Source organism: Equus asinus, chromosome 21, assembly GCF_041296235.1.
Source record: "Equus asinus isolate D_3611 breed Donkey chromosome 21, EquAss-T2T_v2, whole genome shotgun sequence".
Lineage (NCBI taxonomy): Eukaryota > Metazoa > Chordata > Mammalia > Perissodactyla > Equidae > Equus > Equus asinus.
This window is the reverse complement of record NC_091810.1, coordinates 56,027,346-56,054,813: the sequence shown is the minus strand read 5'-3', so window position 1 is coordinate 56,054,813 and position 27,468 is coordinate 56,027,346. Positions and strand designations below refer to the sequence as shown.

General features: G+C 40.0%; 1 protein-coding gene across 9 annotated transcripts in view; it reads right to left on the bottom strand.

The window, feature by feature from the left end:
- ULK4 (unc-51 like kinase 4) overlaps nucleotides 1-27,468 on the bottom strand; it is a 499,972-nt gene that overhangs the window by 158,006 nt on the left and 314,498 nt on the right. For all 9 annotated transcript variants that reach the window (XR_011496460.1, XR_011496461.1, XM_044754392.2 and 6 more), the window contains 2 exons: nucleotides 8,463-8,629; nucleotides 2,349-2,447 (listed from right to left, as the gene is read on the bottom strand). Coding sequence is in view for 7 of the 9 variants with exons in the window: in XM_044754392.2 (XP_044610327.2) it covers nucleotides 2,349-2,447; nucleotides 8,463-8,629 (266 nt within the window). In the remaining 2 variants the exon portion in view is untranslated. The remainder of the gene's footprint in view (nucleotides 1-2,348; nucleotides 2,448-8,462; nucleotides 8,630-27,468) is intronic.

Sequence of the window (27,468 nt, the reverse complement as noted above, 5' to 3'; positions counted from 1 at the left end):
GCAGCCATAGACCATATGTAAACTAAGTGTCTGTGTGGCTATGTTAAATATAACTTTATTTTCAAAAATAGGCAGTAGGCTCGGGGCTGGCCCCGTGGCCGAGTGGTTAAGTTCGTGCACTCCGCTGCAGGTGGCCCAGTGTTTCGTTAGTTCGAATCCTGGGCGCGGACATGGCACTGCTCAGACCACGCTGAGGCAGCGTCCCACATGCCACAACTAGAAGAACCCACAACGAAGAATACACAACTATGTACCGGGGGGCTTTGGGGAGAAAAAGGAAAAAATAAAATCTTTAAAAAAAAAAAAAAATAGGCAGTAGGCTGGATTTAGCTCACAGGCCCTAGTTTGTCAACTCTTACTTTATATCATTCTTTTCATCCATGAGACCTGCCAATCAATGAGAATGCAATGTTAAATCTCTCAATACTAATGTGTTCTTTGGATTTCTCCCTGTATGTTTTTGGTCCTTCTTGGTTTATATAGTTCTATGCTCTGATATTTGTCACAAAAAGGTTCCCAGTTATTATATCTTCCTGTGGATTTTATTCCTTACCATTGTAGAATCCTTCTCCTTCTCCTGTTGAAGATTTTTTTATGCATTAAATCTTACATTTAATATAGGAAAACATTTAGAAAGAAAATATAAAATAAACCAATAATATTAAGACCAAAGATAAGTTTAACAACAAATCCAATTGGAATAAATCCACCTATTAAAATAAAACATATCTGAGAATATGGCAAACACCAAAACCACATCTATAAGATATATATGTAAAATAGAGTGCCCTACAAGTTTTACCTATAGTGAATTCTTCATCTGTCTTTTTTTTTTTAATGTGAGCCACTGCCACAGCCTGGTCACTGACAGATGAGTGGTGTGGTTCCACACCCAAGCAACCAAACGCGGGCTGCTGAAGCAGAGTGCCCTGAACTTTAACCACTAGGCCATTAGGGCTGACCCTCATCTGTCTTCCTTAAGATATTTTTCTTTTTTAATCTCATTTGCTATAAATATAATTATTATCCTACATATCATATAGTGCATCAGTTTATATATATATATATATATATAAAAACTGATTATATATATATATAAACTGATATATATTATATATATATATATAATATATTTAACAGGTCCATTTTAAGTCTTTTACATAAAAGAGCATGCAGTTTGTGTTGGTCTTTCCTCTTTGTTCACTGCAGCCTCATCTGTTTCCTACCCGTAGCCTGTGAGAGAGCTGGCTGCCAGGTTTCAGCCCTCATGCTCCGAGCTAGAGAAGTTAGTCAGTGTTGCTATTTTCCCTGTAACGTCATGCAAAGTTCTACACTAAAGATCCTTCCACTCTGTCAGGGGCATGTTCAGTTCCCTGGGGTTTTGGGTTGTCTCCTCACTTCATTGCGAGCCCATCACCACTTTTTTGTGACTGCTCTATTCCATATATGCTATTATTTAGTATAACACAGTACTGATTGATTTTTTTCCCCTTTTCCTTTCCCACTTAGTTAAACAAAACCTTTATTTGCCGAACACAATTAAGTTTATAGAATTATTCATCCCTCCCTCTGAGCCACAGGGCAGAAAAAGACAAACCCTAGCAGCCTTTAGAGCTGTTTGTCTGCCCCTGTGAATGGGTGGAAACCAAAAGTGACACACCCCCTCGAGTTACTTGCACCCCTAGTCCTAGGATCCACAAATCTAGAGAGGTTTTCTGGAGGCTTTATGGAATTTCACCAACCGACCCTCTGACTGACTGCTTTGTCCAAGAGTGGGAGTCATGTGTCTCTACGTTGGGTCATCTTTAAGTTTAGTGAAAACTATTTCTGTTGGTCCAAACTCCAAGTTTCTGCTGGGCTTTTTTCATATATTCAGTGGTCTTGTGTAGTCTTACCAGTTTGTATTTAATTTCGCTTATTTCATTCTATTTCTGTGGAGATTGAGGGGAGTATGCTTTAGGTCTGTGTCTGTGACTCTGCATTTCCAGGGAGTCCTGCATGCCAACCATAACTCTAAAATATCTTTTCAAAAGAGAATTGATTCCCATAATGGATTTTGTCTCTCTTCTTGAAATTCATTTCTTGAATTTTTTTACCTTACATTCATTAAGAAGGATTTGAGATTCTGCTTCACTTAAATATCTATTTAAATGAATGATAAGCCACCTGGTCTTAAATTAAAGTAAAAATGCAGTATTTCCAGGCCAAATAATCTTCTGAAATTTCTTTTGGTTCTAATTTTAAAAGCAATTAAAATAGCACAGAAACTTAAAACATCATGAAATTCAAATAAAATTACTTCAATGTCAGCAATGTTCTGATAGACACACAAAGAGGTGAGCTCTTACCAGTGGAATGAGCAGGCTGATGAGGTCTGTCAGAGGTTTGCTGAGCAGCAGCAGGTCTTCTGCAGCCTGAGTGTCCCCTCCTGACCCAGACTTCTGTGCCTGGAACATGGCAAGAGAAAGAAAGAAGCGTCTTGGAAATCAGTCAGCTTTGGCCACAGGAGATAGGTCCACTCAGTCTAGCAGGTAAAGGAGGCAGAGGAAGCATTTCACCTCGGTTCCCTGAGGAGAAGTTATGCTCGTTCTAACATGACAAAGAGCGCATACGCTGCCACTGCCCCCAGCTCCAGAGGCAGACTGGGTGGTCCACAGATAGAGCAATAACAAGGGCTGTCGTTGGAGGGATGATGGTGATTTTCGCATACCACAGTTGGTATAAGCACTTTCTTTCCAACCATCCTGAGACTAGGTGCTCTTACCCCTATTTTTCAGGTGAGAAAACTGAAGTTCAGAGAAGTAGTTTGTCTAAAGTACCACAGATAATGGGTGACAAAGCTGGAAGATAAATCCAGGCTCTATGACCCCAAATCACACATGCTCATCTCTCCTGAGCATTTTTTGCACACTATATGAAGCATACCAAGTGCATTCTGCTATGCTTTCCTTCTCTGTATGCACACACATGCTCAAATAACATCTAGAATATTAGTCCAACATAGTACTGCTTGAAGAGGCTTCAGATATGGGTCTACATTGCTTAGGAAGCATGGGCTTAAACCGCAATGGAAATAAGAAATGAGAAGTGACTGGCTTTAATTTTAAGTGTGTCTTCTCTGGGGAGTTTTACAGAACCGTCTAGTTCCAGAGAAGATTTTTATCATAGAGATGAATAGTTTTATATTGAAAACAGGCACTGATTGTTTACTGTGTTTGCTATACTATATACACATTTCATTCTCATATTTCCTCTCTGTTTTTAATTTCACTCAGAAGAAACAAAACTACTTGTAGGTAAGGACCTTTGCCAGAGCCTTTAGAGCAGGCTGCAGCCTGCCCTGCCTCGGGTCACGACGCTGGACTCCAGGGCCCTTCTCATGAATGCCAAGTTTCCTTCCGTACTTCAGGCCTGTGGAGAGAATCTGAATTGCCTGCTTTGGTTCAGAAAGACTAGGTTGAAAATCAGACACCTGCCTTTTAACAACTTGCACCTCTCCAGAGCCAAGGAGAACAGTGGTAATCATTAGCATCAAGCTTCCCTTTCTCCTCTCCCCACCTTCCTCCCCAACCCCCACCGCGGAGCTTCCTGACTGACTTTATCAGAAAGATAGAATTTCCTCCCAGAAAACAAATGGGTAGCACTATCCTAGAGGTCTGAACCTTTCTGAATCTTGGCTATTGATTCCCACCTTCGCAAGCATGATGTGAGATAGAATATTGGCCTTTTCAGATTAGCCCATTATCCTTTAGAGCAGACTGATTCTCTCTTGGGAAAGAGAAGGCAGCCTTGCAAACCAGCACCTAGGCAGTGAGGGGCATGCTCCCACTGCTTCCTTTCCAAACATGTGTAAACAAGCAGATGGGGCCACAAGAACAAGCACAGGCTATGGGCCTATCCCTACAAGGATATCCAGTGGTCCTCTAGATCCTCCAAGATCCACATTGTCATTGGCTGTTGTCACCAAGAAACACCTAGTTTCTTGCCCATCAGTATTCAAGTACCACCTTCTTGCAAAGATGACAAGAATTCCAGAAAAGGGAATGCTGCAGCTTTGTACAACAGGGAGATTCACACTAGGAATGCATTAGAAATTCAACTCTCACAAAAATATGGGCCCACAATGGAAGCTCTGTGCACCGAAGGGATGGATGCAGGAGGAAATAGAGAAACTGAGAGGCAAGCGAAGATGGTGGACTGAGCTGGGGGGTAGCAGTAGGGTTTGAGAGAAGTGGTTGGATTTGTTAGCTATTTAAGGTAAAAATCTACATTATTTGGTGACAGAGCAGACGTGGAATATGAAAAAGGGAAATTTTAAGGATGACTCCCAAGTTTGCACAACAAGATGAGACAGGCAGGGCTTACTGGTAGGAAAATGGTTTTGGGAGGTGAATCCTGAATTCAGCTTTGGACGTGTTGAATTTGAGGCGACTATGCGGCATTCTAGCGGTCATGTGGAGGAAGCTGTTGGATATATAAGTATGGATCTCAGAGGAGAACTCTGAGTAGAAATATAAATTTAATAGACCAAAACATATAAAACCTCGGAATGTCAACTTATGAGCCATATTTAATATTAAATGGCAATACAGCATTACCCAAAATGAGATAAAGGAATGCAGCTATATTCTCAGCATCAAAAAATTAAAAAAGCAAAGGAGAATACAATTCTACTACATTTAGCATTGCTACATGAGTCGAGCGCACAGGGGTACGTACTCAGCAGAGCTTTGACAGTAAACACAGAGGTAAGGCATCTGTAGCGAAGAAGAGACAGTCAATTCCTCGTGCAGTTGCTGTTTGATGTCCCAAGCAGGTTTAAACACACAACGGAGCACAAGTTGCTATGGTGTGGCCCAGACCAATTCAATTCAATACTCAATGTGCTCCACAAACACCATCACACACACGCTCATGATCCACAGCTGATATGACTCAGTTCATACGCTATAGGACCTCAGGTTTAATTAAAAGGTTGACAAGCTCCCAGATAATTGTGCTAAAGGCAGCATGTGAAAACAGCTATTGAGGTGGAAACAGAGTTTGAGTGGCGGGGGAAGTAGGAGAAGGTAACATTGACTTCACCATGTGGACGGTGGGGATGAGTCTACAGGGAATAACGTGGACAGCAGGTGTTTCAGGTGCTGGGAGTCTGATGTGGAAAGACACAGCAGTGATAAGGTGCAGCATCCATCTGGAAAATGCCAAGGCAACCATTTGGTGTGGGAATGGGCAGCATGGAAGACTAGCAGACGACGCTGGAAAGGCATCCAGGGGCCAGATCATACAAGGCCTATAATGTCTTGCCAAGGAGTTAGAAAATTCTATCATAGATAATGAGATGTCATTTAAGTTTTCAAAGGAAGGGAGAGACATGATGAAGACTACGGGCTGTGACAGAAAAATCTCACTTGCATTCAATTACCAGACAAAGGGTAGCTCATGAGGAAGAACAACAAAGGGAAAGACATGGAGGAGTCAAAGTGGATGATTCCAAGAGATACTAAAACAAAGAGTACAGCTCCCATCATGGAAAGCCTTTACGTGTGTGTGAGACTAAGGAGGACTCAGTAGCCACATTTCAGTTTTTCGGCAATACCAACACATGTGCAAATGAACAGCAGTTTAACTGTCCTCGCATCAGGGGAGCAGTCTATCAAGCTCCCCCATCACTTCAGGAATGACAGACAAAGCCCAGATTGGGAAGTCAGCTGACCTGGATTTTAACACTCCATATGTGACTTCCCCAACCCCAAAGCTGGGTTAGGTTCTCCCCTCCCATATTCACTCTGCAGCATCCTGTACCTTTCAAGGGTTGATTCTCACAAATGTAACGAAATGATGTTTCACTTCACTACCTGTGTCCTGACGGTCTTCCCTATCAAACTGTAAGCTCACTGAGAGCTAACACCCCTCCTCTCTTGAGCCCTGCTGAAATCACAGGTGCCTGGCCCTGTGCCAGGCTCATAAGTGTAAAATAACACCATAAATTAATCTCTTAAGCCTGCTAGGAGTCAGTTTAGTCAGGAAATATGAACTGAGTGCCCTCCCATGCACCGAGACACAGAAATGAGGAAGTCTTGGTCCACAGGAAGCGCCCTGGAAACAGGAAAGCGAGGTGAGCTCCTTTCTTCTTCTTGTTATTAATGACATAACAACCATTTACTGCTTACCTTCCCTGTACCAGGCGTATGTAAAGCACTTTCTATTTATATATATGCACATATATTTTACTCTTTAAGTTCCATGACAACCTGCAGAGTAGTTATTCTCATATCTACTTTACAGATGAGCAAACTGATACTAAGACAGGTGAAGTAACCTGCTCAGGATCGTACAGGTAGCAAGTCGTGCGGCTAGCATTTGAATCCAAGGTATTTCAGCCTGTAAGGCCCATGTGCCCCCACCACACCAGTGAGTCTGGAGCATGTATTTGTTTCTGCTTCCACATTCACACACAGTCCTCAAGGGGTTAATTTAAACCAGGCAGGTTGGAGGCAGGGACTGAACTCCCCTCCCTGGTACACATTCCTGCCTCATATCACTCTCCTCCCTGAAAAAGAAAAGTGCTTCATAAATCTAAACATTATTATCATGTTAAACACTGGCAACCCTCAATTCTTCTAATTTAGAGAAGTTTCTGATGAAGTAGACAGAGGTTTTGAATGCAGAAGAATGCCCAGTGTGGAGCATGTTTATAAATGGAAGAGGTTACTTATGGTTTGGAAAGTACTTATCGCTCAGTGTTCTAGGAGAATGTGTCTTTCAAGCACACTCCACTTCCTTTCCCAACTCTTTCCCCTAATTCAGCCTCAAGGACTCTATGACTTTTAGATAGACACCAGCTATCATGGAGATCCAAGTAGGCAGTCAAGGTCAAAATCAATACATGGCAGATATTACAGGGGAGCAATTAGAAAGATGATAGTGGTAAAATATACAGTGGTGCTGAAGAAAATGAAAAAAAAGTGATCTATTGGTTACACTAGCAAATTGAAAATAGAGAATTAGAAGATATTTTGTATTAAGGAGTTTTCTTTTAAACACCCTTGAATATCTACCTAATCACTTGTAATAAAAGAGGATTTCTACTGTGTCTGGAATTTTTAAACTTCTGATCCTTTTTATCTCCAATCTACATAATCTTTTACAGAGTGATACCATCAAAGCATCTTACAAGAGTAACTATCGACTATATCTTTAAGAATTATAGAAAACTACCACTGTGGAAATTGAAATAAGAAAGAATGTTCTCTAAAGAGACACTTACCAGAAAAGAGGAAAAATTAAGAGAAATCCATAATTCAGGATTCCAAAGGACTTAGCAATGGTTTACTGTTAATTTAGAATTATTATAGATGAGCAAATAAAAACAACTAGGTGGTTCAAAGGCCATTTTCATTTACTGGCTTTACAAGTTTGGGTTAAACACTTACCCACTATCATGGCTGTTTAGAGAATCTTGGAATTATTTATTAAACCACACCAGACAACCTAATACTTGACTGGCTTAACTGTGGGTAAAAGATACCAGTTATCATAATGATGAATAACAGAGACTGAGCCAGAGTCTAGGGATTCACTCTTGGCTCTGCTACCAAAATTCTTGGCTGAGTATCAAAAACAGTTTGGTTTCAACTTTAGCTTCTGCATCTATCCAAGCCAGGATGCTACCATTTGATATACATCTCCTGCAATTTTACCAGGATTCTAAATAGAACAATGAATTTATATTGGCTGTGTGCTTTCACATGACCTAAGTATCAGTTGACTTGGTTAGAGAGAGCATTAAATGAAATAGGCATAGAGAGGCACCTAACATGGAAAGTACTCAATAAACCCATATGCCTTTCCTTCCTTAGGGCATGATGCTAAGTAAATCCAGGAGACAGTTTTGGGCAAACTGACTTTTCCATAACCACTGAATACATTTCTAGTCCTCAAAACCACCTTGCAATTCCATGTTATTGATCATGAAAGCAAGTGAGAGAGTTTGTGTTGCATATGTGTGTATATGTGTGTATATCTATGTGTATACAAACACATACATGTACGTATGTGTGTGTGTGCATGTGTGCCTAAAATCTCAGTCCACTCTTCCTAGCAAGCTGATCCATTCTGTTGCGGGCGGGAAGGAGCTCCATCTCAGGACAGGAAGACTGCACACTGCCTGGCCAACCCTGGGGTGCATGTAAGGCAAATGATCTCCTTGGTCAGGAGTAGCTCCCCAGTAAGCACTCGCTAAGTCTTTGCTTAGGCCTCTCCTGCTTTCCTTCCAGACTTTGTGATCAAATAATCTGTTCTTGACACGGGTCACTCAAAGATGGCTTACTTGGTACTCTATAGAATCATATGCTGTTTTTCAAAAATAAAGACACAGAGGAAGATTAGAAAGAAGAGAATGAAAGGGAAGTGTGACATGGAGTAGAGTTGTTCAAGACACAGGAAAAGATGTCCTCTACCTGCAGAGCCAGCCGTACAATACTTGATGTGTAGGTCAGCATGCCATACAAAATATCAAGCAGCGAAAATAGCAGCGCGGCAGCCGTCTCATTGTTGTTTTTATTGTCCACGTCCAAGCATAGTGTGGCAGTTTCGGTGAACAAGTTACAGACATGATGGACCAGGCCTGAGGGTAAAAAGGAAAGGGGTAAAATATTCATCATAAATTATAAAAATAACGTGTCATATGAACCCAACAGAGCAGGCATTCGTATTCTATGTTGCATAAATTCCAGGCAGTCCTCCAACTATACTCTGTACCAGACACATTTGAGAAAGTTTTTAAAAATGCAGATGTCCAGCCTCACTCCCAGAGTCTGCTCTCAGGACCCTGGGATGGGGCCTAAAAATATACTGTTAAACAAGCTCCCCGGGTGATTTTGATGCAATAGTCCCCCAAATTCCACTTGGAGAAACACTACCCTACATAGACAGGCTTCAGAGGGATGGAAGGCTCCCTGACACTGGAAGGGAATATGTTACATATGAACATCCTGTCCCCAGGTTCTAGGTTTGAAGGCACAGTTCTTCATGGTATGGATCAGGGATCACAGGTGAACCCAGGGGTCTATCAAGGGTCTACAAGTAATTGGGTCATCTCAAGAGGATAAAGGAATAAGGCAACATTTTTCTCATGTATTCCAAAAAGTTTGAAATGTAAGATTAATCATGATTTTAAGAAATCTGAAATTTAGAAATTGCCAGCTTCTATCATTTTGTCTATGCAAACTTCATATTAACAGTGTGGTTGGTCTTCAACACTTTTAGTTTGATGTAGTCTGTAACAAAAAATACATTTTCACATTTAAGGGCATTACTGTTTAAGTTGGCATTTTTATTGTTACCAGTATGTAGCATTAAACTTTAAATTCACGAAAATGATTCAGATGTAAATGTGGTGAAAACACACCATGAATATGTTATAAACCTAAATGGTAAACAGGACCGTCAGCATCAGTAGATCATCAGAATATTCTACAAGAAGTGAATCTTCAAAGACAAATATTTTACACAAGAAGATGAAAAAAAAGCATGGTAAGGAAGTATGACATGTATTGTAAGCTGGATTTTATTGGACCTGCAATCCATTTGTCCCTAGTCCCCAGATGATCAATTGGAGAGAAACTCTGCCAAGCACAGCCATCCAATCTTTGGTATCTCTTCCAAACAGTGCACACTGTCATTTCCAGGAAACCAATCTAGTTTTCCTAGACAAGTGCAAAGTAATTCAAAGTAATTCTTAGAGTACAAAAGTAATTAATTTTGTCACTAAAGGCAGAGAGAAACCATAATTACAGAAGCATCATTCAAAGTTGTAATCCTTGTCGTAAAAACAAGTATAAGTCACAAAGCCAAAGATAAATATACTTGAAGGGAAAGCAGAATGAATTATTGTCAAAATTTCTTTATCAAATGACAACGTTTGATAGTACATATCATCAATGACACATAGTACAGAAAAGCAATTATTACGACACGTGCATTACACAAGCAGGCATTCTCCTCAGAGCCAGAATGCATCACTCAAGTGCATGCTATGCATCAGCACTCGGCATTCGTGAGCTGCAGATAGGGTAGAAAGGCTTTAAAACAGAGTATTTGGTAAACACATGCTGTAAGAGAAGATGTTTGCCTTTTGGGGGTTCATGATTCCTTTGTGACACATCATGTAGATGGTGAGGGGTGCGGGGGGATGAAAACTGGTGAAGTCCAGTATATGAACAGCAGAGAAGGACACGGCTCTTCAGAAGGTGGAGGTGGACCCCTGAGCTTCCATCTACATGCTGCTGGACTCAGACTAAATGGCTGGTGAGCAACAGTGTTCTTCCTAATCTTCATTCAGTCTTCAAGGAAGGATGCAATCAATGGATGCAGTCACATCCCTGCTGGGAAGGAAAGTCCTTCCAGCCTGCTGTGTGAAAAACAGGCGGCAAATGCCAAGCTCTGACCTTACACACTGAAGTCACCAGTGTCAGGGAAGGTGCTCTTATGAGATTAGAAATGAAGTATGACATAAAAATATTTCTTCACAACAGTGATAATGCCAGCAAAGCCCATTAATATGATGTCAAGTGGCCTATCTCAGGCATAAATTCAGTGCTCTTCATAGCCAGAACTTTCACTTCAGGGTCAAAATACATGTTTTTCTTGTTTAAATTTTTATTATGAAAACAAAGAAAGTCATGAGATGGTTCAGTAAAATGAATCCCTATCACCCTCCTCAACAATTATCAACATTTTGCCAATCTTATTTAATCTATCCTCATTTTTTTTTCACTATTTTATAGCAAATACCAGACATCATCTTATTTCTCCTGTAAATACTTCTGTGTAGTCTAACAGATAAAGGCTCTCTTTTAACATAACCACTATGCCATTACCACTTAATAAAACTAACATACTTCTTAACATACTCAGTACATAGTCTGTGTCCAAAAGTCAACTGTCTCAAAACTATCTTTTTAATAACTAGTTTGTTTAAATCAGGATACAAACCAGGCCCGTGCATTCCATTTGGCTGCAGATCTTAAGTCTCCTCAATCCCTAACAGTCCTTTCCCCACCCACAATTTTTCATGCCATTTTATTTGTTGGAGAAATTAGAGCATTCTTCCCGTAGATTTTCTTGCGGTGTTGTTCCTACATCCCTGCATTTCCTATAAACTGGTAATTAGACCAAAAGACTTGACTTAATTCAGGTTCAATTACTTTGGCAATAATACTGGGGGCTGGGGGCTCTGTATTTCCTATTGCATTATATCTAGAAAGATATACCACCTAGCTGGTCCACTCTTAATGATGTTAAAACTAGTCCATGAATTCAGGGGTTGTTAGCCCAACCCATCCATTATAAAGTTCCCCATCAAATGTTATCTACTAATGACCATTGTCTAATCCCATTATTTCATTAGATATGGCAATATGGTTATTTTCAAATTCTGTCATTCCTTCTGTATTTTTCCGCTGATTTTCTTATATAAAGAATGCTGCTTTATTAACTTATTTGGTTATCATAAAATATGACTTGTAAAGGAAAGGCAAGATAAATGTTTGATAAATGTTTCTTTCTTGTCATTTACCAGTTTCAGAACAATGATTTTGGAGTGCTTGCAACTATCAAATGTGACTAAGGTAGGGTGGGTAGCAAAGCCACAAAGTATCAAAGGTTACTAATGAGTTCATTTTTCAGCATCATTGTAAATATAATGAGTTTTTAGTATGTTTTACGGATTTCAATTGATTTTAATAATTATTCTTTTTTATACTCAACTTGTGCTATATTTAGCCACTGAGAGTCCGTTAAAAGTGTCCTACCTTCTGCTATGACAGTATGTCCTAAGTTCATCTTACAAATTCCTGCCTCAGACTAGGCATTAGCTACTTCACAGGAGTCCTAATTTCTTTTAATGAGAAACGGTATTTAGAGACATGGTCTAAGGCACCAGGAATGCTCATGGCTACTGGGTCATTGATTCAGTGGATAGAGATAAGAAGCATACATCTTTTAGACACAGAAAAATAATGAGTTCAGACAAATATTTCCAATTCTAGAGTCCAGAAATAGACTATCACTTATAAGGTCAAATGATTTTCAACAAGGGAATTCTTTAGAAAAAGAAAAATTCTTTTCAACAAAAGAGGATGGAAAAACTGATTACCCATATGGGGAGAAAACAGATCCTTGACCATTATCTCACACAATATGCAAAAATTAATTTCAGATGAATCATAGATCTAAACATAAAAGCTAAAATTATAAGAGTTCTGGAAGAAAATGTAAGAGAAGATCTTTGCAACTAGGAGGTAGGGAAGGTTTCTTATACTCAAAAAACAATGATCATTTAAAAATGGATAAATTAGACTTCATCAAAAATTAAAACTTTTGCAAATCAAAAAGCACTACTAAGAAATAGACAAGCCAAAGATTAGGAGAAACTATTTATGACGTACATATCTGATAAAGAATTTATATCCAGAATATATAAACAATCCCTACAACTCAATAATAAAAAGATAAATAATCCAATTTTTAAAATGGGTAAAAGACAAAGTTCACAAAAGATATATGTCAATAAGCATGTGAAATGTGTTGAACATCATTAGTCATCAACAAAATGCAAATTAAAATGACAATGAGATACCACCACACACAAACAGGAATAATTACAGTGAAAAAAACTGACAATACCCAATGTTGGTAAGGATGTGGAGTGATCACAACTTACATACATTGCTGATGAAAAATGGTGGTAGTTTTTTATAAATTTAAATACACATTTACCATATTACCTAGCTGTTCCATTCTTAGGTATTTATCCAAGTAAAATGAAAACATATATCCACATAAAGACTCACTAGACCTTTATTCAAAACAGCCCAAAGCTAGAAATAGCCCAGGTGTCCCTCTATAGGAGAATGGATAAACAAATTGAGATATATTCATACAACAGAATACTACTCAGCAATAAAAAGGAATGAACCACTGAATCCCACAACAGCATGGTTGAACCTCAAAAACAATGAGATGAGAGACAGATGCCAGAAACAAAAGAGGTTTATAAACTCAGTTGTAGAAATACACTTAAAGAACACTTGTCTGTGTTGATTGAGATCAGAACAGTAGTTGCTTCCAAGGGAGGGAAAGGACAGAAGTTTCTAGGGTGATGGAAATGTTCTACACTTTAACAGGGTGTTGGTTACAGGAGTGTATGCATTTTTCAAAATGGGTTGAACTGTATATATAAGATTTGTACATTTCACTGCCTGTAAATTATTCCTAAATTAAGAAGTGCAGAGCTAAAGAAACAAATTGAGATAGACTAGAGCAGCATCGGAGGATGATAAATGAGTGGGTGGGTGCTGCCTGTACGGGGATGATAGCAGCATTTACTGAGTACTTGCTCTGTGCCTGGAACGGGGCCTTTACTTGCCTTTTTACTTTTAATACCTCACCTGAATTCTGTAACAGCTCCAAGACGTAGATGCTGATATCTCCATTTTATACAAGGGAAAACAAAAACTCAGGGTATTTAAGTAGCCAGTTCAAGTCACAGAGTAAGTACAAGTCACAGAAGTCATTTGAACCTACATATAACTCCCAAATCTACATACTTTCATCAATATCATGGAGCCTTTAGGAGCAAGCAGTGGGGAATTGAGAGCAGAAGGCCAATGAGGTCATGCCACAACCAAGTGGTGGCGGGAAGCAAGGAGGAGGCAGAAAAATCACTAAACTAGTATGATGTGTAACTTGCTGGCAATGGTGGGGTAGGTCAAAAAGCATCAGTAAGGAATAGGAAAACTATACCATCACTGGAAGAAATGGGCAAGTGAGTTTTGTAGGAACTGTAAGTTAGCTTTTAAAATATGCCAAGTTTGAGATAACATCCAAAAGCCAATGCTCAAGGGCAGTTGGAGATTGAGGCTTAGGAATCAGGCGGCAGTTGAGCTTGAAAAGAGAGAGCTGAGAGGTGACCAAAGAGAGTGGAAAGTTCCCAAAGGAAAGGCAAGACTGAAAGGGGCACAGAGTCAAGGACTAAGGGTTGAGGAAATCCCAGACAGGGGCAGAGATTCATAGAGGAAATGGAGGCAAAGGTGCTGACATAATAGAGAAAGAAGCATGCTGTATAATGCCACGGATATCAGGAACGACTAGAACTAAAAAGAAAAAGGGTGTCAAGGATGTCTAACTGACACAGTTCAAAGCCCGAGAAAAGTGCACTGATCGGGTCGTTTCCAGGTCACTGACACCTGTCATTGGTAAAATTTGTTAGGTCTTGTGGCCTGAAGTCAGGCTTCAAGTTGCCAGATCTTCCTCATTGCATTTTCCCACATACTATGTAAGTTTTGACATATTTGTTTCCATGCTGTGTCCAGAATTTCCCCATAGAGGAAGTTAGGAAATACAGTTTCTTGGAAGAAAGGCGGGTTTGCACCTACATTTGCACAAGGCTGACAACACCAGTTGTCCATATCCACCACGGAAGCCAAGGGAGGGACCGTGCGGTTGGTCCCCTCACCTTACCCCAGGGGACTTGAGGATTAGATTGCTGATATTGGCAAAGCTCTGTGAACTGGCTAACAGATGATGCATTTTACTAAAGTGAAGGAATAAATCTAAGAAGGAGACAAAGGGAAGGAAAGGAAGTTAACATTCCCCTGTCTCTGTACTTTTATTCTTCTCCACAGAAAAGTTCTGATCAAGAGAAAGATACTCCATCTCCAAACAGATGGAGTGAAGTTCAAGGATATTGCCAGGGCTATATTCCCCAGAGTGAAAAGTGTCCAAGGGATCAAACTTCCACTAAGAGCATCAGTGACAATACAGCATAGGCAGAGGCCTGCAGCTCTGGGAAAAGCCCAGCCATTCCTTTCTTTGTTGTTTTTGGGTTTTTTTCCCCCTCCTATCCTGTCTCTCCTCTCTCATCCAGACCCAGTCTGAGATGCAGTAGCTACCTGTGGCTTAGGTCAGCTCTGCTCCAGACCCCCTGGGCAAATGCACAGCCCCTGGCAGTGTCTCCTGCCTCTCTCTGTGGATGCTAGCTGGCAAGCATCTGTGTGCAGGGCAGAGGGAGGCTTTCCTGCATGACAGTGTTAAGATCCAAGACTGAAGTTTCAACACTGAGGCAAATGCACAGGGAAAGCACAGCCAACTCTGTTTTCAGACCAGCAGGTAGACCTAGTATAGGAAATGAGGCTAAAAGCAGCCCTCTATGTCGACCAGCATATTGCTTGCCTGTCATCTCCCTCAGAGATGCTGTCCAAAGACATCTAGCACAGCATTCTAGTATTTCCCAGTCCTCTCGTCAAACACCATCATAACAACCACTCAATACTCCATCCTAACATCTCTAAAAGAAACAAAAATTCATTAAGCCAAAGAATCCAAGAATTATTTTGCATTAATTACAACCAACTCATCAAAAAAATCCAAGAATTATTTTGTACTAATTATAAGCAAATCTCTAAAGGAGTCATCCCCATAAGTTATTTTCAAGTGTTCAATGTTCCAGGAATATTAATGTGCATAAGCTGTTCCCAGCTCCAGTCATTGTGTCCTTATTATATCATTACTTTTTCAAAATGTGTTGGAGTAGAGAGCTAATAGAAGAGTACACTTTGAACTTCTAAGCATTTGAAAGTACTTTATATTTCTATAATTAATTATCTGAATACAATACTCTACATCCCAATGTAACCTCCCAAATAGAGGCTTCCTTCTAGATAATTTTACACTTACATCATATAAGCATGTGGTCATTTTCACTTAAAAGTCAACCTAAACCAACAATCCAGAAGAGGAGTATAAAAGCATCCACAAAATTCAGTGTGGGGAAATTGTTCTTTCCCAAATTCATCAATGCTTAACCACCAAAATCAGAAGTCATACCAAGTCAGCTGAGTTAAAAGTCTGCTTTTAAATAGAAAAACACGGAGGGTGAAAGTGGCAATGCCCGTCCTGGACACACTGACAGAGTAAATGGAGGCACCTGTGAACTGTAGGGCCCTGAGCTATAGCATTCACGTGCACTCAACCTCTTCTGGCAGAATGTTAATGAGCAGCCACGCAACACAGAAATGACCCCACATGAACACATGTCCAAACATCTCTGAGGTTAAAAATTTCAGAACCATCTCAGTGTGGGTTTTTGCCTGTTATTCCAGCCCCGTTAAGTATGTGTCCAACAGGCTTGCACAGGCTGGTATAGGCGCTTTGTAAGAGGCCCTGGGTGTCTTCGTCTGTGCCTGGTACCAGGCCAAGAGTTGCCCTGGCCATCCTCCTCCTCATGCATTTGCACTCCTTCTGCCTTGGAGCTTTGGATTCCCCTCTCATCTAAAACCCTCACCCTCACATTCTGCCTAAACACTAGGGGCCGCAGAGTTTGGCTTTCCCCAGTCAGCAGAGGGGCCCTGAATAAGTTTCACTGAATGAGGATAACTAAGCCAATTCATAACTCTGTGCTCCGCTGAAATAAAGTAACTCATAAAACCTGAAACTGAAAGTACCTCATGGATCACAGCCTGGGGACTTCTCAAATATGACAGATGCAAATGTTTTAATTACATTTTTCTTCCAAAAATCTGAAGGGACTCTGTATTCAGAGCATTCATTCTGAATTACCTTCCTAATAAAACTTTGTATATGAGAGTGTATTAAAAAACTCTCCCAGCTCCCTGCGCCTACAGTGGTCCTTGGATCCTATGACTGGCACAAATGCAGTTTAGCACTTCATTCCACAGATAGAGGAGAAGACAATATTGAATTAATCCAAGTATATAATTTAGTCTGGTCACCTCTTCAAGGGGCTGCAATGCCCTTTTCTGGTTTAAGCAGAGACCTTGAAATTTAGCAACATGTTAAGCTACTTCTATGTGGCCAAAAAGAGGCTCCAGCTGCATACTTAAGACGTAGAAGTTTTGGCTCGAATGAACACAATTATAAAACACCTGAAAGGAAAAGTGTAACACGTAAGGGATTCATGCACTGAAGATACACTACTTTTGATTACTCAGAGATAAAGTAGCTTAGTATTGATTTAAACAAATATATCTGGAACAAATTTTATCAACGAGAATATAAAAAGTAGAAGTAGATGCTAATTTCATACTCAGATCTTAAGATATAATATTGTTTATGACTAATCTAAAAAGTAAATTTTATTAACTCCAAAGTGCATAAACTATCTACCTACCAGGAAACAGATGAGTAACGAACAACTGATCATATATGTGCAACACCCAGGAAAGCACTGGAAGAGAGTCAGGTGGAGGGCAGAGAAGGAAACCCTCTCAGGAAGGAGGGTGGCCCCTCAGCAGCAACACAGCCCACAGTCTGCCCCAAGAGCCTAAAAGCTTTGTCTAAGTCAACTCCGACTTTAACGCAGCACTTGCTGAATTATGAAGGGGCTTTTATGAGCTGGGCACTGGGCTAGAGCACATCCTCATGAGGCCCACATCCCGGAAAATCTTCAATCCTTCCCTTTCTTCCCTCCCCTGCGGTCTGTCTATCTCTGAGATGGGAGGTAAGCATTCAGGAGAAAACATGAATCATTCATTCATTCACTGATTCATTTGCAATATGCTGAGCTTTGGTAATATAAATTTTACAGTGCTAAACAGAAAATGTTGGCTTGGTGCAATGGGCCAGAAAGAGAGATGATTAATTAGGAGGACAGGGAAAGTGCTTGTGGGGAAGGAGGGACTTTAAGTGGACTTTGCAGGACATTTGAGTTTGGATAGGCAGAGAAGAGAGGAGGGGAACACTAGGTTTGGTCAATAAACGTGAGAAAGGTTTGCAGTGGCAGTTTGAACATGCTGTATTCAAACTACTGTCTGAAGGCTAGAATACAGGGCCCCGTGAAGGAGAGCAGCAAGAGGCAAGGGGAGAGAGGCTCTAGTCAGATTCCTAAGGCTCCTAAAGGACAGAAGACCCTTGACTGTATCCTATAGGCAATGCAAAGTGGCAAAGATTTCTCCCAGTGGTTTCCTATTATAAAAGAAATATATACTCATTATAGACATTTTTCATTCTTTCTTATACTCTAAAAATTCAAATAATACAAATATATGTATTTGAATGTAAAATGTATGACATAGACAATAAGAAGTTGACTGACATTCCATTTCCTCAAAACTCACCAGACATAAGTTTGCTGTAGATTCTTTCTAGGCTATGAAATATATGTAAATACACACACATATATATATATGCATGAAATATATTCTATAGCTTGCTTTTTTTCACTGAAGAATATATCAGATATCGTACCACATTACATAGATATAGTGCTATCTCATTCTTTTAAATAACTGCACAGTGTCCCATTTTTAAAATAAAATTCCATGATAAAGTTAACAATCCCAAGAAAGAGAGGGGCCAGCCCCGTGGCCGAGTGGTTAAGTCCATGCGTGCTCTGCTTCGGGTGGCCCAGGGTTCGGATCCTGGGCATGGACATGGTACCACTCATTAGGCCATGCTGAGGCGGCGTCCCACATGCCACAACTAGAAGGACCCACGACTAAAATATACAACTATGTGCTGGGGGGATTTGGGGAGAAAAAAAGCAGGAAAACAAAAAAGAAGAAGATTGACTACAGTTGTTAGCTCAGGTGCCAATCTTCAAAAAAAAAAAAAACAAGAAAGAAAGAGAAACTGTGAAGTTCAGGTACCACCTGGTTACTGTGCAGCAGCCACTCTGCACAAGGTGACTGTGTCCCCAGCCACAGTCAACTGTTTCCTTCCCCTGGAGTTCCAGAAACAGGGCAGGGAAGGTCAGAGTGGCATCTCTGAGGACCACATTTTAACATTTGAAACTGGGGAGTGGCAGTGGTGATGAAGCAGCAGGGACACTGGGCTACAGCAAAAATGAAAAGGCAAACGATGGGCGGAGAAGAGAAACAGGGAGAGGGGCTCAGGGTGTCATGTTTGGGCCCCCGGTTCTAGCTGTCTCTGGGGCCTAGGAATGATTCTCCCCTTGAGTTCCCTGAGACACTTGTAGACTGCTGCGGCTAGTCACACAGCTAGTCTAAGTTTCTGACACATGCAGCTAAGAGTCCTAACCCACACAACAGGGGATTCTGTTGTTTTTTTTTTTTCCTGGTCTTCTTTTAATGGGTTAGATCAAGAGTCTCCCAGTTGTCAAGTTTCAAGTTATTCAGTGATCTTCAAAAACATCCTTTCTTGACTCCATGCACGATACCCCTTCCCTTCCCTTTCTTTCAGTCTGTATTTATTTATTTATTGTTTATTTTCATCAGAGTCAGAAGTCTTATTGCAATCCCAGGTCACCTTCTTCTCCCCAGAGACAACTAGTTTCACCTCTTTTACTTGATTATTTTATTACTTACCTCCATTTCTAAATAACACACTTGCATTTTTTGAGTTTTAGGCATTAGTGAGGGGTAGTGATTTCCTACCCCTCACTAATGAAGATGCAGCTCTTTCCCACCTCCCACCTCATGTGCACACAATTCCCACCCCTCATCCCCCTGCTATGGTTATCTCTTACTTTTAACCAGATTGATATTCAGTGATTAGGTTGCTTTGACTGTGTAACACTACTCCCAATTAAATCACATAGAAAACTATGATTATTTTTCCTTCCCTGGGCAACTTCTTGTTTTCCCTGGAGTTAATAATTTAGAAGATTTGACTCTCATTTTAATGTGCTTTAGGAGTGTGGTAAGACGAATAATGCCCCCCTCCCCAAAGATATCCACATCCTAATCCCTGGAAACTGTGAATATTAACTCACATGGCAAAAAGGACTTTGCAAATGTGATTAAGTTAAGGATCTTGAGATGGAGAATGGTCCTGGATTATCCAAGTGCGTCCAATGTCATCAAAAGGGTTCTTATAAGAGGGAGACAGGAGATCAGAATAAGCAGTAGGAGATGTGATAACAGAAGAGACTGGAGTGATGCAAGGAAGGGGCCACAAGCCAAGGAATGCAGGCAGCCTCTAGTAGCTCTTCAGCTTGAGCTTTCAAGGCAAAGAAACAGAACCCTCCAGAAAGAATGAAGCCCTGCCAATATCTTGACTTTAGACTTTTGACCTACAGAAATTTAAGAGAATGCATTTTCATGTTGTTTTAAGCCACTAAACTTTTGGCTTTGTTACTATGGCAATAAGAAACTAATACAAGGAGGGAGCAAAATAATTCTCTTGTCTTAGGCTGTCATCTTTACCAAGAAGTCCTCAGCCAGTGTTCCTACTAAGGAAAGGCACTTTAGAATTTGTGTCAACTGACAGACCAAGAACTTTGAGAACCCAATTTGATAATATTGGAGATGCTCTATATTCACTACATTGTTGTGTGGGAAAAGCTTATGAATTGGCTCATTTTTGGTTAGCCAAAAACAGAGACGGAAATTATACAATTCAAAGTATAGCAGAGAACACACATTGGACTGGGAGTCTGGAGTTGCACATTCTCCTCTCAGCCCTACCAGAACGTAACAGAGCGACCGTGGTCAACTCACTCCATTTTACTGAGCCTTAATTTCCTCATTAGAAAATGAAGAAGGAGCATTACGTGATGTCTGAGGTGTCTTTTAGCTCTGTTATTTTATAAGTCAGAATGTGGCAAATGAATATTATCTCTAAACCTATTAAAGCTCTACATGGAAAGTTATTTCCTTACGCTTTCAATAAAGATGCATGGCAACAAACTATGCCTATTATTTATAAATCAATACTCTAAAGCTAAAAATTCGCTATTCGAATAAGCCAGTGCAGAGGAACACTGATAACAACAAAAACCTATATGGCTCTTACCATGTGCCAGGTACCATTCTAAGTGCTTTCACCAATATCCAACCAAAATCCCCTTCACAACTCCAGTTCACAGATGATGAAACTGAGGCTCAGAAAGCTTGGGTAACTTTGCCAAGGCCATCTGGCTCCATAATCTGTGCCATTAACCACTATTCAAGACTGCTTTTCTGTAACTGAAATGACTGAAAATGGAAAAGGAGGAAAATAAGACTATCTATTAAGTCTAATGAGTGAGTGCACAAAACAAAAAAAAAAAGATGTTTAAAAAGGTATCAGTAGGGCCAGCCCTGTGGCACAGTGATTAAGTTCAGCGTGCTCTACTTCAGCAGCCCAGGTTTGCAGATTCAGGTGCCAGGAGCAGACCTACACCACTCTTTAGCCATGCTGTGGTGGCAACCCACATATAAAGTGGAAGAAGACTGGCACAGATGTTAGCTCAGGACTAATCTTCCTTAAGGAAAAAAAGAGGAAGATTGGTAACAGATGTTAGCTCAGGGCTAATCTTCCTCACAAAAAGTTTAAAAATAAATTTAAAAAATATATAATTAGCAACAGATGAAGGTAAGAAAGAGGGCTTCACATAACAAGTAGAATGTCTCCCACGACTAGAGAAACATAAAGTGCTAAAAAATAAGTAAAGAAAAGAAGGGACAGAAAATTGCCATGGCACTAAGACATTCTGCCTTGGAAATAAATCTGCTTCATTAAAATCTTATTTTGCAAAAGTTATTTTAGCACTTGTACACAGCAGGTCTATCATCCCATGACAATCTTCTACTTCAGTGACATCTTTCCACATTAATTAACAGGTGTCACTCACAGAGTGAGCCCACTCTAGCTGACGTTGCAGGAGATGCAGAACAATATTAGATATTCAACATCAGTGCTGTCAAGTAAATGACAACAATCAGCAGGGAATGTATTTCATTTTCAGCTTTCTGGTGGAGAAAATAAATATTAGGAAGAAATTGATACACAGCTTTTACTCATCAAATTTCTGAAAAATTTGAAGCCACGTTGGAAATCAATTTAAGCTATAAAGGGACTTGTAAATGCTCACTTTAATAAACATAAAGGATAAAGCTAGCAGAAATAACCAGAGGGAAATAAACGGGGAAACAAGCTTAAAACAGAAGAATATAATACTCATTCTTTACCTCCTTGCAACTGACTTCTTGATGGTTCTTTTGGAAATGCTGCTTTCTCTTGGCTTACAGGACACCTCATTGTCTGGGTTTCCTCCCTGCCTGCTCCTTCTCAGTTTCCTGGAGCTCTTTTTTCCTTCACCCTACAATCAAGTGTGTGTATTCATCTGATGAGAGCCTGTCTTCCCTACTAGACCATAAATGCTTCAAGAGCAGGAAAGATATTTATTTGGGTTATTCCTGTCTCACCTAAGCCTAGCACAGTCCCTGGCTCATAGGAGGTACCCAAGAATCATGTGTTGAGTAACTGACATTACAACATGACCAAAGAAGGGCTCATTCTAGAAATCATAGCTCATTAATCATTATAAAACCCATTAATGAAAATTATACTTAACAGTGCATGGAAATAAACAACAATCACCAAAATGAGAACAAGCAGAGGCTATTCAGAGCTTCCTATAGCAAGGGAGTCAGCCACCATCACTTACATTTGGCAGAGGCCCAAAGGTAGACAGAGGACAGAGAAAGCTTTACAGTAAAAAAGACAGGAAGGCTTTGGGTGTGCACTGATTGGACGTTGTTGGCATGAGGAAGCTGGAGGCAAGTTAATTAGAAGTAGGGCACCTTGTGTTATTGATTTAGGGAACACATTTGGCTTTCTGTGGTTGGTCCTGAGTTGGAAACAGAGGCAAAAATTAAGGAAACTGGCAGTTATTTACCAAGTCCTGACTGATTTGGGCCAATTGTTACAGGGGTGGTGGTTTGGCATCCTGGACTGGTTGCTGCAGAGGCTGGGAGTCAGAGTTCTATTCTCATATATGATCTGGCCATTGTCCATTTATGTATATAGCCTCTCAACAGCAGAGGCATATCCTTTAAGGTCAGGAACAAGAAAAGGATGCCCACTCTCACAACTTGCATTAAAAATGCTGTTGGATAATCTAGCCAAGGCAATAATAATTGTCAACTACTTTGATAGTTAAGCTAATAGCCTTCTTTAAAAGCCTACTTAGAGAGGGAGGGGGCAGTAAGATTTGAAACTGTTAAAAAAGATGAAGTAGAACCACATGTACTAACATAGAAATATGTCTACGACATATCATATGTAAAACCAAGCTAAAAAAACAATACATAGAGAATAATAGCATATATATTACAGGCATTTAAGAGTAATTTTTTAATTGAACACTTCCTATTTTTCAAGAACTATGCTGTTTTACACACATTATCTTTGCACACATCTCACCTAATTCTCCATGGCCACTTGGTTATTATTCTCATACTTTGCAGATGAGAAGTGGGGATCTTCCAGAGAACTGGAAGTAAGGTGTGAACCCAGGCAAACTAACTTCGGACCTGAATTCTTCCTCACTACCTCCTTCTGCTTGGTAAGCTCTACACACATGGCTAACCCAGCTCATCTCTGGGGGTAGAGCTCACTTTTAACTTCATATACTTCTGCATTACTTAAATTTTTATAATGAATATTTGTTGCTTTTATGATAGGAAAGGTTACAGATATTTTACATCTTATAAAAAATTTAAAAGAAGAATGATTGATAGTACTTTATTTTTTCATTGGGGTCTGAAACTTACAAACTTGCTAGCAGTGAGTAAAGGCTTCTGCTCAGGGTTCAGTCTGAGCCTCTGTAACAGCAAGTGAAACTCTTACACCATTCTGACGCCTTTGTGAGTTTTATTCCACCCTGAAGAAAAGTTTCAAGCGTCTCAACTATAAGAAAGCTTGATATCAAGAAAAGAAATACTACTTGGCAGCTTGTGGGACATTTAAGTGCTGGATTTGCTTGTCCAATTGGGATGGCTTTGGCACAGGGGCTTAGTGTGAAAAACAACAACACAGAAAATGGAACTGAGAAAACGACATACTTGCATCATCCTTCCTGGATGATGAGCAAAAGTAGTCTCATTCCTTTTCAGGACCCATCCCTCACACTTAAGCTCCATCTCTGTCCCTTCTGCCTTCCCCAAACCTTCCAAGTTATTCACTTTCTTGTAAGTTTCTTTCATCTCTACCTTTCATCTGTCTTTTTCAACTAAGCCAATTTCTCAATTCCAAAGGAAATCCTCAACCGGCCTTTGTGCCCCCTGAGAAATACCATCCTGTCCCTCTTTCTTTTACTGACAATGTAGACAAATCTGCTTCCTTTCTATTTTGTCTGCTGTTAAAGTCACCATTAGAATTTTCAAAAGGTACTTTACTACAAGTACTTCAGCATTTGATTATTTATTCTCAACACTGGCTTATTTCTCACTGCTCTCCTGGGTTCTCTGTCACTCCTCACCAGGTGGTTGGTAAGAGAATAATTTCTTGGACACAATGGGATGGTAACAGGATCTTTCTGAAGGTTCGAGCATCTACAGGGCGGGGTGTGTCATGCTTTCATTCTCTTGCTTGGCCCAGTGCTTCAAAATCATTACGTGGATTTTGTCTAGTAATGGAGACAGACCCTAATAACAACTAGATGAGATACAGAGCAGCACTATCTCCCTTCCTGGTGCAATTTTTTCTTCCATTGACCACCTCCTGGGTAGGAATGAATGCCTTCCCCTAAGCTTCAGCTCCCCTTGGCACGATCTGCAAAGTTCTTTGCTGTATAAGAAACTCACCTACTTTGCTAAGTTTTCAAGGCAGTCAGTACTAACACCCTGAGATCCGGTAAACACAAGTTCTACTGTAGACTAGTTACTTAACTCGTCCCACTCACGAAAGATCATCCCTCAGATATCACCTCTCACCAATTTTGGCTAGCAAAATTCTAGTCACTAGATTCTAATTATAAAGCCTAAGACATAGAATATTAATATTAATATACAGGGTACGATTAGAATTATTCTCACATATGAATTCTTTCACTTTCCCAACTTTACTTATTAACCTGATTCAGAGGACAGGACTCCCAGCTGACATCTTCAGGAGGAAGCCAAAGGCATGATGAGTTTTCCTATCCCTGAGATTTGAAACCTTGGTGGCAATGCCATCTTCTCCCTCTCAACCCAAATGCCTGTTACTCAGTCCTGACTGTGCCCCTTTGCCACGTCTCTGGAATGCCTCTGTAAGCTACATCAGTTCCCTTCCTGTTCCAGTTTTGACTTGTCTCCCCACACATCTAAAGTTACTGTTTTAGCCTCCTGTCACTTCTCTCTGCCTCTAATCTCTATCCCACAAGTGGGGCAGCCTAATCTTGCTCAGTATCACTGATGTAATGTTCCCTGATTGCTAAAAGAGCCCAAGCACTGTGCTGTCACTTATCTGACTGAGTCAGAGTCCAGGCCAGCATTCAAGGCCCTCCACACTCTGGCTCCAGTCAAGTCTGCCAACACAGACTCATGCCTCCAGCCAGGATGTACATTCTCAGCCCCCTGCGCCCTCATCCTTCACGCTTGTCTCTGTGCTCTGTTCCCACTATTCTTTCTGGCTAAGGCGGCCTCTCTTCCTCATCTTGCCTGCAGCATCCGCTTCACTCAAGATGCCTTTCTCCTTTGAGAGCTTCTGTTTATGCCACCCATTTTTGCAATATCATCTTGTATTGCCACTTATCCTTTCATATAAAATGTTTCTCTCCAACTAAACTGAGAGCTCCTCAAAGAAAGAAACTGTAATGGAATAAAAAATACATTAAAAAATTGAACATATACATGTGAATTGAACAGAATGCTTTTTGTGAGTTCCACAATGTCTGTAGTGACATTTAGAATATAGAAGGTGTTCAGTAAATGCTTTTTGAATGAATGAATAAACAAGCAAATTTAGATAAGACTGCTGGCACTTGAGGGTATAGACTACATCATGTCCATCATTCTACTCGGATCTCAGTGGCTGACACCCACCAGTCCTCAGTGAATGTCTGTGTGAATCACAGTGAGAAAAGTAGGCAGAGGAAGGGGACAGCACAGGTGAAGGTTACAAATATCATAGATTAGAATTTTTTGCAAAAAGAAAAACATTCGGTGGAAGAGAGTAATAGCCACTTCGAATTCTGATACAGTGGAACAAAACCCATTTACAATAGCAAAAAAAGAAGATGAGATATCTAAGAATAAATTTAACAAGAACTCTACAAGGTCTACATGAAGAAACACTTACAATACTTTTGAGGGACACAGAGTCAGACAAACAAATGGAGAGTCAAATCATGTTTTTGGATAGAAAAGCTCAAAATCATAAAATGTCAATTCTTCCCAAATTCATCTATAAATTCAAAGTAATCAAAATAAAAAAAAGTAGTCAACATGTTTCTTGAAACTAGACAAGTTAATTACAAAGTTATTGTGGGAAAAATCAAAAAGTAAAATAAACAGAAAGAGAACTCCTAAATAACATAAAGTAACTAGAAATGGGAACTAGCCCAATCAATTTTTTTTTTTTTTTTGAGGAAGATCAGCCCTGAGCTAACATCTGCTGCCAATCCTCCTCTCTTTGCTGAGGAAGACTGGCCCTGAGCTAACATCCATGCCCATCTTCCTCTACTTTATACGTGGGATGCCTGCCACAGCATGGCTTGATGAGTGGTGCCATGTCCGCACCTGGGATCCAAACTGGCAAACACCGGGCCAACAAAGCAGAATGTGCAAACTTAAATGCTGCGCCACCAGGCCAGCCCCAAATATTTAAATACTGCAAAAGTTAACAATACTACAAAAATTAAGAGTTTGGTACTGGCACATGAGTAAATAAAATAAAAGGGGAAATGAAGAGGCCTGAAATCTACATAAAAATATACAGAAATCTAATACAATAGCATTTCAGATCAATGGAGAAAAGAAAGAATATTCACTTAATAGTATTGGTACTACTGAGTAGTCACAAAATAGTAAATCCTACTCTCACAGCTTAAGACCAAATAAATTCCAGGTGGATCAATGATTTATAATCAAAACTGAATCCATAAAAGTAATAGAAAAAAGTAAAGGAGAATTTTTAAGTTTAGAGATGAGAAAGCCTTCATAATATAACACAAAATCTAGAAGCCATAAAAGATTTACAAATAATACTTACTAAATATCCCTTATTTCTGTAGTAAAATACAACATTAACAAAAGTAAAACAACAAAGTGGTAAATATTTGCATATCACAGGGGTCAATTTTCACTTGTTTGTAAAAAACACTAACAGACCAATAAAAAACACGAAAAACATAGGAGAGAAGTGGTCAAAGGAAATGAACAGATGTGTATTTCCAAGAGAAAGAAATACAAATGCCTCTCGAATAAATGAAAAGACGCTTATCATAAGTAAACTTCAAATTAAAAACTGATATAGGACTCTGACATCTAGTCATGATAGTATAACTGGTACCAAACTAGTCCTTCCACCATAAATAACACTAAACCTAGACGAAATATATGAGCCAACTGTTTTTCAGATGTTAGACAACAAGCAGTACAGGACTGGTTCCTGAAAGAAGGAAAATGAATGGAACGAGCCCTATAATCAGTCTGGCATTCTGCCTAGAGGAACTTTCCAGACTAAGGCACAGGGTAGTGGCACCCAAGCAGAGTATGGCAGTCTCACTTAGCTGAG